Genomic DNA, 18,139 nt, shown 5'->3' with positions numbered 1-18,139 from the left:
GGAGTACCTACTCAGGCCTGGGGACCCCGACTAGGACGTGCAAGGACCGCCAGAGGAGGCCCAGTTAGGAACCCCGATCCTGGCCTCTCCCGCCGCCCCGCCCCCCTCAAAGCTCACCTGACTGCCGCCCCGGTCCGCAGGAAGCGCTGGATGGCCCTGTCAGCCGCGGTCATCGCCGCCCCAGCCCGGGAACTGAGCATGGCAGTCGAGCCCGAGGCCCGCCGCTGCCCCCGTTGCGATCCCCGCGGCGGAACCCAGGGCTCCTCAGGCTGCCGCGGCGGCGGAACCCCGCGGACACCGCTTAGCTACTCGGGGGAAAGAAGGCCGAAGGACGCGCTCCCCGAGCGTCCCGGAAGTAGCCGCCGCGGGGAAACTGTTGCTGACGGACCACGTTCTTCCTTCTTCCGTAGCAACGGGCGTCGGCGTCGGTTGCTAAGGGAGGCCTCTAGATACCTCACCCCCACCCCCCACCCCCTGGCTCTGTCGTTTTTAAGTTTTGCCAAGACCCCATTCGTAAATGCAGATGCATCGCTTCCCAGAGAGATCTTAGGTCATGATACAAATTTTTCAGGCCCCCTCCCTACCAAATTCACTGTTGACGTAAGTGTCTGGGATACGGCTAAAAGGAAAAGTCGGCTATTCAACATTTAATCTTCGCACCAACCATAATATTCCCCACATTTTACATCCTGGAAAGCCTGAAAAATTTGGGAAAGTACTAAGTCTCTTGACACAGCTTGGAAGACTCTCATAACGGTGGTCAAGTCTGTCTCCAGAATAACTGTCCAAAAGAAATATAATGGGACCCACCTAGGTAATTTTAATTTTCCCCAGCGGCTGGCGCTGTGGTATAGCAAGTGAAGTTGTAGCCTGTGGTGCCAGCATTCCTTATAGACTCAGGTTCGAGTCCCGGCTACTCCACTTCAGTCTAGCTCCCTGCTAATGGCCTGGGAAATCAGCGGAAGATGGTCCAAGTTTTTGGGCCCCTGCATTTACCTGGGAGACGCAGATGAAGTTCATGGTCTCTTAAGTCAGACCCACCCAACTCTAGCCCATGCAGCCGTTTGCAGATTGAACCAGCATATGGAAGACATCTCTGTCTCTCCCTCTCTCTGTAACTCAACACATAAATCTTTAAAAAAATTTTTCTAATAGTTGCACTAAAGAAAGAAGCAACTGAGAATAAACATGTGGTAGTGCAGCTAAATCACCACTAGGAATGCCAGCCTCTTTCCAAACCCTGTTTATTTGGTGCTTCCGATCCACCTCCCTGCTACTGCAAACCGTGGGAGGCAACAGTGAGGGCTCAAGTGCTTGGCTCCCTGCCACCCACCTGAGACACCAGAACGGAGTACTTGGCCACCTTGGATTGAGTCTGGCCCAGTCTTGGCAGCTGTGGGCATTCTGAGAGTGAACTAGCAAATGGAAGGACACTCTGCCTGCCTTTCAAATGAAATGGAAATCAATAAATGAGAAGTTGGGAAAACAGTGTGTTTTACTGGAACCAGTGTATTCAAAATGCTGTCATATCAGTGAGACAACACAGTGGCCCCATGTTTGTGCTTAGGTAATCTCAACTGGGACCACTGCCTTGCATGTGCTCCTAGCTATCTGTGGCCAGTGGCAACTGCACTGAACAGCACAGCCGATAAAGTGATAGAGCCAGAGATATTTCCTTTCTTTGCACTTTACCCAACTCCAGACAGAGGCACTGCAATTGCTTTGGTTATGCAATGAATGCATTAGCTCAGTGGGTCTCAGAATGTCTTTATCTCAGATGCCAGTATGTGGTCTAAAATGAGTGAGTTCCAGTTCATGTGGGCTCGATCTATTTCTCCCATCAGAAATTAAAATGGAGACATCATTGTTAGTTCCTTAGAAAGAAGGACAGTTTCTATAAGCTTTGATTTTAGCCTATGAATTTGGGCAGATGCAGTCATGTAACCAACACTACAGTCCAGGTAGGGAATTCCCCTCCTCTGCTCCCAAGCCCACCTCTGTCCCTTTGGAATCTATCCCATCATTGACCTCCAAACCCTGACCAGAGTGGACTCTACTGGCTGACACACCCACAACCTGTTCAGACACCAGGAAGTCTCTAGATGCAGCCAGCGTCCATCATGAGTGAAGGAAAGAAGGTAAAGGTTGTCTTTGTGTCACCTTGAAAACAGTCTCAACCTCCATATCTGCCTGGGAGGGTCTTGGGGACCCTCAGGGAGCCTATAGCCCACACTGTGAACCACCACTTCAGCCCTCTGCAGATCTGCTCACAGACCCACAGTCCATTCTAAGTGACTGACTGTAAAATGTAGAGTATTCATAGCCAATGGAATTGCATGTATTTTAAGCATACTGCATGTCTTGTCTCATTTTTCAAATTCTTGAGAGAGAGAGGACTCCCATCTGCTCATCTGTCCTCCAACTGCCCTCTGGAAGTCATAAGTCAGGAACTCCATCCTGATCTCCCAAGTGGGTGACAGGAACCCAAGTACTTGAGCCATCACCTGCTGCCTGTCAGGGTGCACATTATAGCAAGAAGCTGGATCATCAACGGAGCCAGGACTCAAACAAGGCATTGAGTTATCGGATGTGGACACCTCAGGGAGCAGCTTCACCCACTGGACTGCCTTTCCTTATGGTAACAGACTTCCTGTTCAAAACGCCCTCAGGACTCCTGTGATCGGCACCTGGATTCTCAGCATAGCTGATCTTACAGAGTGACACAGTGGTCTAAGTTGCAGTGGTCTCTTTTCTCATTGCAAAGGCCCCTGCCTGGAGAGGCTGCCAGACTCCAGCTCCGTTGGACAGATGAGCAAGCAGAGGTCATGAAGGGTTCCTTAGGAGCAGAACCGGAACCAGCCTCTCCTGTCCTGGCAGAGTTGGTGTTCTCTCCACTCTCTGCAGAGAATGCTGGCCAAGGTTGGGGGGTGGACAGCATGGAGAGAAGCTGAGTGCAACAGCCCCTGAAATCACCACATGCTAGATTCCCATCTCACACTGAACAAGGCTGACACGTGCAACCATGTCAATTCCCAGGGCAGATCATAAAAGATATCATTGCTCCTGCTTTGCTTTTTCCTGGACCACTTGCTTGGGTGAGGCCAGCTCCTGTGGTGGGAAGACGGTCGGGCAGCCCAGTGGCAAGGAACTGAGGCCTCCAGCCTGCAGTCATGACCAAACAGCTAGTTGTGTGAGTGCACCATCTTGAAAGCATATCCTCCAACCCTAATGAGTTCTTTATTAGAATCCTCATTTTAGGAGTTGATGCAATAGCTCAGCTGACTAATCCTCCATCTCCAAGGGCCAGCATCTGATTGGGGCACCAGTTTGTGTTCTGGCTGCCCCATTCCCCATCCAGATCCGTGCTTGTGGCCTGGGAAAGCAATCGAGGATGACCCAATGCCTTGGGACCCTGCACCTGCGTGGGAGACTTGGAAGAGGCTCCTGGCTTCTGGTTTCGGATTGCCACAGTTCCAGCCATTGCAGCCACTTGGGGAGTGAACCAGTTGATGGAAGATTTTTCTTTCTGTCTCTCCTTTTCTCTGTAAGTTTGTCTTTCCAATGCAAATAGATAAATCTTTTCTTTTTTAAAAAATTCCTGTCTTGTTTGAAAGATGTTTTATCTGCTTGGTTCCCTTCCCAAATACCTGCAGCAGCTAGAGCTGGGTTGGGCCAAAGCCAGGAGCCCAGGAGGCTCAGTCCAGGTCTTCCACTTGGGTGCCATGGATCCGACTGCCTGGTCCTCAACCTGCTGCCTCCCATGGTGCACATTAGCAGGAAGCTGGAATCAGAAACACAGCAGGGACTCAACCTGGGCCCTCCTATATGGAATGAGAACATCCCAAGCAGGACCTTAACCACGGAGCTCATCAGTGACAAGTGAAATCCTATCTTTTCTTTAAAGAAACGTACGTATTTGGAAGGCAGAATCACAGAAGGAGAAAGAGATTTTCCATCCTCCAAATGGCCACAATAGATGGGGCTGGACCAGGCCAAAGCCAGGAGCCTGAAGCTATATCTGAGTCTCCCACAGCGCTGACAGGAGCCCAAGTACCTGGCCCATCTTCTGCTGCTTTCCCAGGTGCGTCAGCAGGGAGCTGAATAGGAAGTGGAGCAGCCAATGCTGGTGTGACAGGCTGTGACCTAACATGCTAAGACACAGTGCTGGCCCCACCTATTGTTTTTCAAGTTGCTGAATTGTGGAGGTAATTTCTCACGTAATAATAGAATAATTAATGTACGAGGCATAATGTTCCTCAAGGTATAGACCTTACTCCCTCTACCTCAAAATCCCAAGTTGCTTATTGATAACGCAGGTTCCTGGAGCTGCTGTTGTGGCAGAGTGAGTTAAGCTGCTGGCTGCAAAGCCAGTCTCTTCTGTGGGCACTGGGTCAAGTCCCAGCTGCTTCACTTCGGATTCAGCCTTTTTTTTCTTTTAAGATTTATTGATTTCTATTGGAAAGGCAGAGATACAGAGAGAAAGATCTTCCATCAACTGGTTCACCCACCAAGCAGCAGCAACAGCCAGAGTCTAGCCAATCTGAAGCCAGGAGCCAGGAGCTTTTTCCAGGTCTCCCACGCAGGTACAGGGTCCCAAGACTTTGGACTTTCCTCCACTGCTTCTCAGGCCACAGCAGGGAGCTGGATGGGAAATGGAGCCGCCGATTAGAACTGGCACCCATATGGGATCCCAGTGCAGGCAAGGCGAGGACTTTAGCCACTAGGCTATTGCACTGGGCTCACCAACTTCCATTCTTTTCCCCTATAGGCAAGCTGATGTTGTGAAGAAACAGAAAGGCTATTTGGAGAAGGGGAAAAAGCACCTGGCCTGCCAGTTAAGGTGCTTGTGAAGATGCCTGTGACACATATATGAAAACCTAGAATCAACTCTGCGGTTCTGGCACCTGACTCCAGCTTCCCGCAATGCACCAGGTTATGTCGGAAGTAACTGAGGCCTTGCAACCATGTGGAAGCCCCAGATGGATTTCCTGGTTCTTGGCTTAAACCCGGCCCTGACCTGATTGCTGTGGTCATGTGGGGAGTCAACCAGCAGATGAAAGTCTGCCTTTGAAATTAAAAGGAGTGGGGGGGGGGAGGAAGAAAGGCAGGGAGGGGGGAGGGAGGGAGGAAGAAAATCTTTTACAGAATTGAAATCCATCGGTCTGGGAGAGAACCGGTCGATTCTTTCTCAGGAGTCATTCATTCACTGAATGTTCAGTACATATTACCCACATACTGGGTCCAGAGTCTAGGTAGGTGGTGTGCGTCAGCTCATAGAGCTTAGGTTCTACAGGAGGGCAAACCTCCCAGTGGGAGGTGGGCTGGGGAGCCAGGGCCCTGAAGGCAAGGACTTTGCCTTAATTATCTCGGATTCCCGGAGTAGAGGCTGCAGAAAACCCTCCCGGATGCTTGTGGCATAAAGGAACGCGCGATCTAAGCCCGGCGCCTGTGACGCCGCCAGACACACAGTAGGCGCTCTAAGAGCAGTCCTCGGCTGCCTGGAAGGCATTTTTTTCCACCCCACATAGTCTGCTTCTGGTACAGCCGCCGAGGTGTCAAGAATAGTACAACGATGATAGTCATGAATTCCTAAAAATAAACAGAGAGGCTGCGCATCAGTGCCTCCAACCCGCGGCGCCCAGACCCCGGGTGCCCTAGAGGCACCCAGGAGGCACCACCAGCCACCCGGAGCAGAAGGGCTCTCCCCGCCTCCTCCTTCCTCCACCTTGCAGCTCGCTCTGCCCTCCGCCTCCTCCTCCTCTCCGCCCACTCTCGCCGCGGTCTCCTGGCGGCCGCGGCGGCTTTGTCTCGTGGGCTGCTCCCAGCCGGCTCCCTCCCCCAAACAGCTGCCGCCCGGAGGGAGGCGAGCGGCGCGGGAGCTGTCCAGCATCCTGGTGCTGAACGCCGGAGCTCTCGTCCTCCGGCACCACCATGTAAAGGCCATGAAAAGGGCTGGTCCCGGCGCAGCGCGGACATGGAGGAGGACTTATTCCAGCTCAGGCAGCTACCGTAAGTACACTGGGGGAGAGAGTCCAGAGGTACAAGGGCTTTCTTTGCAAACACGGAAGCCTGCAGGAAGGTATCTCAGCATGGCTTCTTGGATTTAAAGGCAACTATTTCGGAAGCAGGGATTAGGCCTGGAGGAGGAAAGCCATTTTCCTACCCCAGCAGCCCAGTCTCTCTGGATCTCTGACTCAGTTAATTTTTTTCCCCCGGAGCTATCAGGATCTGATTGGGAGGGGTAGGAGAGAACCGGGGGAGAAGGGGTGTCTGTTTTCCCTTGTAATTGCCCTCAACCCTCAAGTGGTGTGGCGCGGGTGATGCGTTAAGGAAAGGTTAGCTTCTGCTGTTTGGAAATACGTATTGAATGGATGAGTCTGTGCAATGACATTGGTCCTTTCCAGATCTATGCTGAGCAATTCCTAATTTTTCTGCAATTGTTTTTGGCTGGGAAGGACAACGGTGTTGCAGCCTGATTGCTAAAAAGCCGGGGTTCTTTGCTAGAGGAGATGAGGCTTGTTTATGAAGTGTGTGAATGAGAGGGCTCTGCAGCCGTCACTGAACCCTTTTGCTTTCTTCTGAATGAAAGACATTTTTTTTTAAACAGTGAACTAGAGTGAAACTGGTCTTGGAAACTATCAAAGATATTCTCCTCTGGGAATTTATGCAGGATATCCAATGTGCTCTGAGGATCTTGGGAGAATACAACCCAGCAATGGAAACGAACAGGGGCCTGTGGAGGGGTTGACAGATTTTTTTTCCCCTACCACAAGCAGATGGTGATTCGTTCAGCAAATTCCAAGAGTATGAGAAGGGGCATGGAAAAGAACATTTCTGGGGGTTTTTGTTTTAATTCTTAGCATCACTAGCCATTTGGATGATAAAAGTAGGCTCCATTTGGAGTTGTTGGGAGAGATATGTTGTAGTTAACATGTGTGTATTTTCTTGACTTAAAAAATGGTGGGTTTTTTTTTTCTTTAAGCTACTGAGGAATTCTCCCAAGTGACTCTTAGTGTGACTAATAGCAGCTCTCTGTGGCTCTGAGTAAAGGGACTGAACTGTTTCCTTCCTGATCAGCATGAAATTAATTTTCTTTTAAAATGCTAGTTCATTTAAAATTTTAGTGTAAACTCTTATTAATTGGCCACACACACACACACACACAGAGCATAATATATTATGTAATGCAGCATTCTTTCACAGAGGAAATGTATGAGTAAAATCTTAGGGAAGACATGCCACCTTCACTGAAAATAAATTGCATGCTCAAGAACCAATTGTAAAAATAATAATAATCCAAAAATGCAAATACAATATTTGATATGCAGAATAAGAATACAAATTGAAACTGTGCTTTTCCTGGGACATATGTCCAAACAATGTCAGAGCACGTAACTTTTGCAAAAGATTCATGTCTATTTAACCTATTAAGGTGCAGACATGGTATTATAATGAAAACTCTTCCCATAATTGAAACAAGGCAAAAATTGGATGAGGATTTTTTGACTTATTGAAATGTAGATTAGTTTTTAGATGACTCTATGATGATCCAGTATAGCCTATATACAGTCAATAAAGATCAAAGAGAAGGGCAAGAATGAGAAGGCAGTCTCCCCTTTCCCCAGCTCCAATCCTAGTACCTGGAGTCAAGGCTCTTGATTATTCTTGCTGACAGTTTATGGACTTAAATATATGCGATACAAGGGCTCTTGAGTCAGACAGACTTGCATTCAAATCCTGGCTCTACCAGTCCAACTTTGTTGACTTTAAGCAAATGAATCCACCTTTCTGAGATCTATGGCTTCCTGATAGCCTTGAGGATCAAAGCGATAGTTGATTCACAAAGTTATCAGGAGCTGGTATGTGCTAAATCCTGGCAAGACACAAAGCACTCAACACCGATAAGCTATTATTATTTTCACATCTGGAAAAAAATCATCTACAAAAATAAAATATGTAATTTAACTACCCCAAAACTGTCATCTGCAAATGGCAACCTGTATTAGATGAAATCAATAATTGGCCCTGAAATGTGTTCACCTCAATTTATACATATATGTGTATATATATATATTGCAAAGAATGGCTATGTGAATCTGAGTGGGTTGCAAATCACGACTTAAAGATGTTTCTGAAACCACACCCTGTGTGTATTATGCACAGATTGTAGGCAGCAGATTTCCTGAGAGCAATATGGTTGGGGGAAAATTCACAGTGTCTTGTAGAGGATTGGCAAGAATGGACTTTGGAACACACTCAGTCCCATGGGAGGCCAAGTATTAATAGATTATAAACCACTAAGTCGTTTACAGGGCCTGGGGAGGGGTGAAGGGATGAGATGAGAGTGTCTACGAAACAGCTCTTCCTCACCCTTCATGACATCTTCACTTTTGGACATCACAAGCAGTCCTTGTCTCTCACCTGCCATCCATCCATTCAGGAACAGTACCATGGACAGGGCGTACCAGAGGCTGAAATGTTAAACCCAGTTAGTTCCACCTTATCCTGTGATCTTGTACAACTCAGACTTTTCTAGCTCTCTTCTTTCTAGGATAATTTCTTGAAAACAACTTTTGTAGAAAATATTTATTCATGCAATGATTTTCTGGGAGTAATATCCTACATACAAAGGATTCGGCAATTGAAGGAGGTAATTCTTGCTCTTAAGGAACTCATGATCCCAAGCTGCAATGTCCAGCACAATGGTCACCAGCTACCTGTAGGTAGGCAACATGTATAATATAAAACATATGATACTTAGGGTCTAACCTGTGGAACTAGCATCCCATATGGGCACTGGTTCATGTCCCAGCTGCTCTGCTTCCCATCTAACTCCCTGCCTTTGACCTGAGGAGGCAGTGGAGCATGCATGGTTCAGGTCCTTGGGTCCCTACACCCATGTGGGAGACCTAGAAGGGAATCCTGGCTCCTGGTTCTGGACTGGCTCAACTCTGGTCATTTGCAGTCATTTGGGGAGTGAATCAGTGGCTGGGGGATCTCTCTATCTCTCCTTCTCTGTAAATCTGCTTTTCAAATAAAAATCAATAAATCTTTTTTCAAAGTGGTATTGGAAATAATAGAATAAAGTGGATCACTGTAAAGGGAACATGTCCATTGCTGTTGAGGTTGATGGCTTCCTGATGGAAGTCATCCACCAGGAATAAATCAAATCCACAGAAAATTTAGATTCCCTTCGATTGTAGACTTCCAGACATTTATGAATAGACCTCACAGGTCATCACATCCAGTATTCTTATCCCATTTTCCCAGTCCACAGCAGGAGAGCATTCCTTCAGAGTTGCTTTCAAACTTGGATGACCATCCTCAGCAACTTATTTAAATTCAGATTCCTGGACACTATTATACAGAAATCCCAAAATATCAGCCTAGAGTGTGGTTCATCAATCCCCTAGGGGTTGTTTTTGGCTGAGAGTGCAGGTTGTACCTAAGGGTTAATACACTCAGAATATCTGGCTTTGATTCCTGGCTTCAGCTCTTGATGCCAGCTTCTTGCTGATGCAGAACCCTGGAAGACATTAATGGTGGCTCAAATTCTTGGCCAATTTTTTGCAGCCCGAAAGACCTTGGTGTGTTCCTAGCTCCTGGCTCTGGCTCCAGCCTAAAACCCCAGCTGTTGTAGGCATTTGGAAACTCTCTCACACACACAAAGAGAGAGAGAGAGAGAAAGCACTGGCTGATTGGCTTAAGATGATTTTGAGACTGCCTGTGCTAAGGGTCCTGGTACACCAGATACTGTCTAGGGGATGGGATCAAATGTCCTAACTTCTCTGAGACTCAGTTTACTTGCCTATCAAAAGGAGTTGTATTGCTAACATGCCCTTCTTAGGAGAGCTGAGGACATGACATAAAATCATGGATGGCATTCAGGCTTAGAACTGGCATGCCGAAGTGATGTATAAATATTCTATTTCCTTTCTCCTGAGCCAGCCACATGGATACCCACCCTCCTGAAGTGCCTCTTAGGTCTCCCAAATCAGCTCCCTCCTTATGTCAAGTTACATCTTTCCCTTCTTCCTTGCACACAGAAGTTGAAGTTTTGTTCTCAGGGTCCAAGTTGAACAGGTACGTTCTCTTACATGGCAGAATCTCAAACATTTGAGGAACATTTGGGCCAGCCTCTGGGAAGACCCAAATCCCACAGGTCGGAGAACGCCCTAGGTATTGTCTAGCAGACAAGGCAAGATCCACTAGTGCTCATGACCTTGACAGGTTCTGCAGCTCCAAGTACACAGCATCTAATCCGCTTCATCAATAGGACAGACCCTGGCAATGCCCTAGTGCCACACAAACATAGGGCACACAAGCTGAAGGCTGCTGCCACTCAGTGCCTTAGACCAAGTTCCCCAACATGGGGGATCTTTGCCTTGTTGGGGACAGCCTTGCCATTGAGCTCCCAATGGCAAGGTTTTCCTCTACTAGAAGGAAATGTTAAAGCCACAATCCCCTCTGCCCTGGCCCCCACCCTCTTTCCCTCTAGTTGTCCTCCTGAACTCATAATACCTTAGTTCTTCCCTATTCTGATGTTTTCACATCTTAGGGTCTTGAAGAGCCTGGAGGGACTACCCTTCCCTGAATGACTAGTTCTTAAAGATAGCAAATTACTCACCTGCCGGTGGGCCTTGCAAATAGAAAGCAACCAACCCAGAGCCCAATCATCTTTGGGGTGAGGCCCCCATAGGTTTCCCAAATCCTGGACCACATCCACCTGCTCCAGAACCCAGTACTCAACGGCCTGGACAGCCTCTGTGCCCCACAGGCCAATGAAATCATTCAGACTGTCCAGGGCACACAGGCTTTCTCATTGCACCTGGTTTTTTCTGTCAGAGCCACAACAAAAATCCTTGCCTGTGTTTTTCCCCTGTGCTCCCTAGCCAACCCTGCTGCTTACCCAGCTGGCACACACGCGCACACCACACCCCCATGGACCATGTAGGATCTATAAATACAGCAGGGCATGCACTTTCCCTGTCCCCCTGACCCAGAAGTTCTTCTGGAACCAAAACTCTGTGGCAACCCTGGGATGTGGAAATTACAATATCCATTTTATAGATGAAGAAATCAAGTCTGGGAGATATGAGGCAAGCCACTGTAGGGTCACACAGCCACAGAGCATCATGGGAAGGGGGATTTAGATTCAAATCAGGGCCCTGCCTCTTGACTCTCTACTTACAACACAGCCATTCCACATCGGAGGGACAGTTGCTTCCAGTTTTAGGCAGTTCTCTGCTAATGTGCCTGGGAAGGCAGCAGAAGATGGACCAAGCACTTAGGCCCCTGCATACATATAGGAAACCTAGATGAAGTTTCAGGTTCCTGGCTTCTGTCTGGCCCAGCCCTGGCTCTTGTTGCAATTTGGGGGATAAACCAATAGATGGAGAATTTATCTCCCTCTCCCTCACTCTCTGCCATTCTACAAAGAAGTAAGTACATCTTTAAAAAGGAATGAAACAGCCCCAAGTCCATCTATTTGCTGGAACTGGGTAGATTTCTTTCTTATGCTTCATTTGTCTCCATGGAGGACCCAAAATGCTCTGCTGGGATGATCACAGCTTGCATTCATTTTCCTTTGCTGTCAGATAGATGCATGAACTCAAGGGAGGAAGGTCCAGAAGCTCAGATTAAAAAACAACAACAACATCATTATCTCCAATACCCTCATCAAGTCACAGGCTCTGATTGAAAGCCCCGAGATAAATTTCCTATAACCATATTGCTACAAGCAAGATCTTCAAGTTGACAGCTATTTCCTCAAGTTCTTCTCTTCCTTAAATAGCGAAAGTATGTAAAATAAATGTTCCCTGCTATTTTAGTGAGTTATATACTATATATATAATATATAATAACACCTGCCAAGAAATTGCAAGCCAGCCTGTTTTACAGCCCTCACATATTTTAACATATGCCACTGCTATTTTCTTTTATTTCTTAAAGATGTATCTATTTAAAAGGCAGAGTGGTAGAGGAAAAAGGAGACAGAGAGATTCTTCCATCCACCAACTCATTCCCCAAATAGCCACAACAGCCAGAGCTGGGCCAAGTTGAAGGCAGAAGCCTGGAACTCCATCCTGGTCTCGCCTGCAGGTGGTGGAGCCCTTGTACTTGGGTCATATCACCATGCTTTCCCAAGTGCGTTAGCAGAATGCTGGATCTGAAGTGGAGCAGTTGGGACCTGAATGGGCACCCTGTTATAGGATGCTGGTATCCCAAGAGGCAGCTTAGCGCTCTGCAGAATGCCAGCCCTGTCTCCCTTTTCTGTCACAGTGTATATATTTGTCCCCTTTGGGAAGTCTTAGCTCCTGCAGATGACAAACACGTGCAAGGTTCCAGCTGATTGGAAACAGGGTCTGATTTTCTGAGTATCATTTAATGTCAAAAGTCTCCCTGCCTCCTCCCTTTGTCTCTATTTTAAAGCAAATTCTAATAAGCCCAGCTTTAAACCTGGCCTCTAGTGTTTATGCAAGAGAAGATTTGTTAACAGAACATGATTGGAGACTGCAGGGAGCCAGGCCATTTTCTCTAAGTCATATCATGCAGACGTCTGTGTGTTCCATGGTCAAAGCAGAATTGTGACCTGGGTCAGGTAGTCAGAGAGAAGTTAATGTTTATCCAATGCTCACAGCCTTCCCAGCCATCAAATTGATTCTGCAAGCCCATTGTCATCCTCATGTCACAAAGGAAGGTGTCTGTAGCATGCTGGGCAGAGAGCTCTACAAGTAACAGCAAGGAACAGCCACTACAGTTTTACATAACAAAGGCTCAGGATGAAAGCTTTAAACACTACAGAAGGGTCGAAAAGGAAAATGAAAAAAACATTCTTATCCCCAAAACCCCTCATTCCCAGTGAGGACTCAGCCTAACAGTTAAGATGGCTGCAGCCCACATCACAGCACCTGAGTTCAGTCATCGGCTCTGTCTCCTGACTTCATCCTCCTGCTGATGCCCACCCTAGGAGGCAGCAGGTGACGGCCCAAGTAAGGGGGGTCTCTGTCACCAAATGGGAGACCCAAGTGGAGTTCCTGGCTGCGGCTCAACCTCCTCCCTGCTATTGAGGCATTTGGGGAGTGAACCAGTTGATGGGAGTGTTTCTTCCTCTGTAATTCATGAACTTTTTTTTTTTTAAAGATTTATTCATTTTATTACAGCCAGATATACAAAGAGGAGGAGAGACAGAGAGGAAGATCTTCCGTCCGATGATTCACTCCCCAAGTGAGCCGCAACGGGCCGATGCATGCCGATCCAAAGCCGGGAACCTGGAACCTCTTCCGGGTCTCCCACGCGGGTGCAGTGTCCCAATGCATTTGGGCCGTCCTCAACTGCTTTCCCAGCCCACAAGCAGAGAGCTGGATGGGAAGTGGAGCTGCCGGGATTAGAACCGGCGCCTATATGGGATCCTGGGGCTTTCAAGACGAGGACTTTAGCCGCTAGGCCACGCCGCCGGGCCCAATTCATGAACTTTTAAAAATCCCCTCCATTTTTATCTACCCATCCTTCTCAGAAGAAATCTGCCTTGGGTGTTACATTCTGTCAACTTTCTGTCATGATGTTGCTTTATTTCAACGCTCAGTTTTAGAAGTCCACAGTCCAAGACTGGATGTGTCTCACCCCAACATTGGTTTTGTTTGTGGGTGGCAAAGCAGGTGTGAAAGAAGGCTCTCAGCTGTAGCATCCTCTGCTGTATTGCCCCTTGGCTGAGAGGAGTTCTGCCCTGGGGATATGGCAAAAGACTGATGGATGTGAGGGTGCCACTGCCCAGTCCAAACACTTCTGGGGAAGATCTTTTCCCTGGTATACTCACATCCCAGAGTTTCCTGGGAGATCAAGTGAGCCTAGACCTTGGTGGGAGCCATAGCATTGTTTAATGGACTCCCTTCTCTGGGGTGCACCCCATATTGGAGTGCCTGGGTTCAAATCCTGGCTCCACTTCCATTTCTGGTTTTCTGTTCATGCAGACCCAGGGAGGCAGCGGGTCATGGCTCAAGCACTTGAGTCCCTGACAGTCACATGAGAGATCCAATCTGAGCTCCAGGCTCTTGGCTTCAGCTAGCTGTTGCAGGCATTTTGGGATTGAACCAGCAGATGGTTCAATCTGTCTCCATCTTTTGAAAAACCATAAATAAATAAAACTTTAAAAAGGGGGAACCCCTGTCTCATTTTTACACAAATAAAAAACACCATATGGAATCTCAAGGTATTCAAAAGAGCCACAATAATTTTGAAAATAATTGTAAGGATAAGATTGGATAAGTTTCTGGTATTGAAACATACTACAAAGCTATAGCAATCAGAACAAGATGGAACTGGCCTGAGGAAAGACATGTAGAATTGAGACCCAGGAGTATGAGCAACCTGGCTCCTGGCTTCAGATCAACCCAGCTCTGGCCACTGCAGCCGTCAGGGGGTGAGCCAGCCGATGAAAGATGGAAGATAGATCTCTCTCTCTCTTTCTCTCTTTCTCTCTCTCTCTCATCTCTCTATAACTCTGACTTTCCAATAAAAATAAATCAATCTTATTTTAAAAAAAAATATGACAAGCCCTCAAATCAAATAATTTGATCAAAATATTTTTTGACAACAATGCCAAGACCATTTCAATGGGGTATAGGATAGTCTTTTCAGTAAATAGCATTAGGTAAGCAAGATATCCACAAACAAAAAAATAAATAAATAAATTGAACCCTTACCTCACACCCTATCAAAAATTTAAATTGGGTTGACAAGCTGTTGCTCGTGATGTGAGCATCCCATATGGACGCTGGCTTGTGTCCCGGCTGCTGCTCTTCTGGTCCAGCTCCCTGCTATTGTGCCTGGGAAAAGCAGCAGGAGATCGCTCAAGTAGTTGGGCCCCTGCCACCCTGTGGGAGACCTGGAAGATGCTCCTGCCTCCCACTCTGGCTGATGCAGAGCCATCTGAGGAGGGAATCAGCACATGGAAGCTCTCCCTGGCCCTCTGTTTCTCCTTTTTTTTCTCAGTAATTCTTTCCAAATAACCAAATATATATATATATATTTAAGTGTCAATCAAAACAGCTCAAAGACCTATGCCTGTGATCTTTTTTAGATGAAAACACAAGGGGAAAGCTTCAGGACAGTGGCTGAGACTTGCAAAATGGCTGTGATTTCGCCTGTGCTTTCTAGAACTTTGCTGCTGAAATCAGATGGCCGCCTTCTAGACCAAAGCACTAGCTAGTCTTTAATGAAAGAGATTAAGGTGGTGGTTAATACTAGCATGATTGTGTACTTACTTTTTTTTTTTTACCATTTTTTAAATCATCTGATCTTATTAATTTTTCGTTTTGCCTGAAAGGCAAGGAAATCGTCCATCGGTGGGTTTACTCCCCAAATGCCTGAAACAGCCACGGCTAGTCCAAGCTGAAGCCAGGTTCCCAGAACTCAATATAGTTCTTCTGTATGGGTGGCAGGGATGCAAGTGCTTGAGCCATCACCTGGTGTGGGGAGCGGCCGACCCCACGTATGAGGGGCCGCAAGATGGCGGCTGGCTGAGGGCCAGGAGGCGGGATTTGTCCTGCCAGAAGGCAGGCAGGAAGTCACAAGGATAGGCTAATCCTCCCCCGTTGCGATTGCTGGCCTATCAGATAGCACCCCGTGGACCCACGGGCAGAAGTGATTGGTGGAGAACTATGTATAACCAGCCCGTTTTCGGCAATAAACTCTTTTCGTTCTCCCGCCCCTTTTCGTTTGCCTTCTTTTTGGCTCGGCTTTTCCTTCGTTGGTTTGTGTATGTGTTTGTTCGTGTGTGTGCTGGTCGCGGTGGCGGTTCCTGTTTTTTCCAGGCCCTAGATATTCCTCGTCATTTTAGTGTCGCTGCAGGGCGGCGACATTCTGGTGGCCTGTACAGGGAATTTTCTGGACATTCTGGTAGCCCGTACGGGGACATTCTGGTGGCCCATACGGGGAGAATACAGAAACGGGAAGAAAAACGGGAGGAAGGGTGGCAGAAGAAGCAGGTAGGAAAGCTTAGACAAATGGGGACAGGAGCAGCGGAGAGAAGGTTTTAAACGCAGCCGCTTTTTGGCAGTGAAGGGTCTAGTTGCCAGCTTTTCCCGGGCCTCCAAGAGTATGACTCGGCATTTTTAGTGTCGCCGCTGCTGGGGGCGGCGACAACCTGGTGCTTCCCAGGGTGTGTGCGTTAGCAGGTGACTGGAATTGGAAACAGAAGAGCTGGAACTCCAACCAGATAGCCCAGTCTGGGATGCAGCTATTGGGCCATCACAAATAGTGACTACTAACACACTGCATCAAACGCCTGTTCCGTAAAATTGACCTTTTTATGGACCTAACATTCTTTGAAGTGGCCCTATTATTAACATCTGTGAAATAGTCACTCAATTCTAAAATATACTTACAAACAGTATATTCAATCCTAGAACAAAGATAGCTTTCTTCACCAAACCTACTGAGTAGGGTCCCCCTGGAATTGTATGGTACCCAACCTGATCGATCATCTATAGTAGCCCTGACACATTTACTCTGGTGGGTCCACTACAGCCTCCCAAACTCAACAGAAGTGCCAGCCCCTCCCCATTCCATTCTCTATGCTACGAAGAACGATTTTCACCTGTGTTAAGCCCAAGCTCTATGGAGTAGCGCTGTTGGAGGGACACTCCAGCCATCATGACCGGGTGTGCTCTTTCCTCTAGGGTGGTGAAATTCCGGCGGACGGGTGAGAGCGCGAGGTCAGAGGACGACACAGCCTCGGGGGAGCATGAGGTCCAGATCGAAGGGGTCCACACGGGCCTAGAAGCTGTGGAGCTGGATGATGGGGCAGCGGTGCCCAAGGAGTTTGCCAATCCCACTGATGGTAAGGATGCCCTGCTGCTGGGGCATTGGCCTGGGCGAGGGTCAGGGGCTCTGAGAGGCCAGCATTGCCATCCCAGGTAGTGCTCCCAGCAGGGAAGGGTCTTGTGCATGGGGCAGCTGGGAGGGCACCCAACAGCCAGGAGTGATCCTGAACGTGTGGGCTTCAGTAGGCTGGGTTATGTCACAATCAGTGACAGTCAACATCACCGCATCACACTTGGTTGAGGACGGCAGCCACGCTGGTGGTGGTGTTGACAAAGATGGTGAAGATGATGATGTGATGGTGTGGTGATGAAGATGGTAATGACAGTAGTGATGATGGTGATAGTGATAATCATGGTGGTGATAGTGATGGGGTGGTGGTGGTGGTTGTGATGATGATGATGATGATGGTTGAGAGGCTGCTAACAGTATGGTGATGATAGTAGTTATGGTAGTGGTGATGGTGATGGTGATGCTGGTGAAGATGGTGGTAATAACAGTGTTGGTTATAACAGTGATGAAGGCAACGTGATGACAGTGTTTGGAAGCAGCTACTGTTAGCGGAAGATTTATTCTGTGCAGGGAACTGAATCCTTCCAACAGTTTCAACTGGAAGTATTTCCATCATCTTCCCTGTTTTGGAAGTGAAGAATCTAAAGCCCACGTGGGCTGAGCGGCCCAGGCATTCACAAAGGCCCAGGCTTGCCTTGCACTGCCTCTGAGGGGAGGCTGGCCCTACTGATTTCTATTGGAAAGGCAGATATACAGAGAGGAAGACATTCCATCTGCTAATTCACTCCTTAAGTGGCCACAATGGCTGGAGCTGAGCTGATCTGAAGCCGGGAGCCAGGAACCTCTTCCAGGTCTCCCATGCAAATATAGATTCCCAAGGCCTTGGGCCATCCTCTACTGCTTTCCCAGACTACAAGCAAGCAGGTGGATGGGAAGTGGAGCAGCCAGGACATGAAACAGCACCCATATGGGATCCTAGCACATGCAAGGCGAGAACTTTAGCAACTAGGCTATCATGCTGGGCCCCATGTCTTTGCTCTTCAAAGAACTTTATTTTGGAATCACTTTAGATATATAGAAAATTGCAAGGCTAGGAGAAGAATTTCCATCTTCATCATCTCCTCTACAGGTTCAAACCCTACCTAACCATGACCCTTTCAGCAGAATTAACACATTATTAGCATTGGCACAGTTCTATTGCTTGAGCTTCACACTGGATTCAGATGCCCTGGTTTTGTTTCGTGTTGTTTTGTTTTGTTTTACTAGTGTTGTTCCAGGATGCCTTTCATCTTTTACAGTTTTTTTC

General features: G+C 47.8%; 2 protein-coding genes across 3 annotated transcripts in view; one reads left to right on the top strand and one right to left on the bottom strand.

Annotated features, from left to right (window-relative positions):
- The window catches only part of USP30 (ubiquitin specific peptidase 30), a 36,295-nt gene extending 19,307 nt beyond the window's left edge, over window positions 1-16,988 (bottom strand). The window contains exon 1 of one of the 2 annotated variants that reach the window (XM_058656485.1): window positions 16,598-16,988. Coding sequence is in view for 1 of the 2 variants with exons in the window: in XM_058656484.1 (XP_058512467.1) it covers window positions 118-200 (83 nt within the window). In the remaining variant the exon portion in view is untranslated. Of the gene's footprint in view, window positions 1-117; window positions 315-16,597 lie in introns of those variants that run through there. The other variant, XM_058656484.1, reaches the window with a different exon arrangement.
- The window catches only part of SVOP (SV2 related protein), a 34,106-nt gene continuing 32,620 nt past the window's right edge, over window positions 16,654-18,139 (top strand). Inside the window, exon 1 of the mRNA XM_004591917.2 lies at window positions 16,654-16,840. Within this exon, the coding sequence (XP_004591974.2) occupies window positions 16,654-16,840 (187 nt within the window). The remainder of the gene's footprint in view (window positions 16,841-18,139) is intronic.

The sequence above is a fragment of the Ochotona princeps genome, chromosome 29, assembly GCF_030435755.1.
Source record: "Ochotona princeps isolate mOchPri1 chromosome 29, mOchPri1.hap1, whole genome shotgun sequence".
NCBI classification, from domain to species: domain Eukaryota; kingdom Metazoa; phylum Chordata; class Mammalia; order Lagomorpha; family Ochotonidae; genus Ochotona; species Ochotona princeps.
The sequence above is the reverse complement of the archived record's forward strand: the minus strand, read 5'-3'. Positions and strand labels throughout refer to the sequence as shown.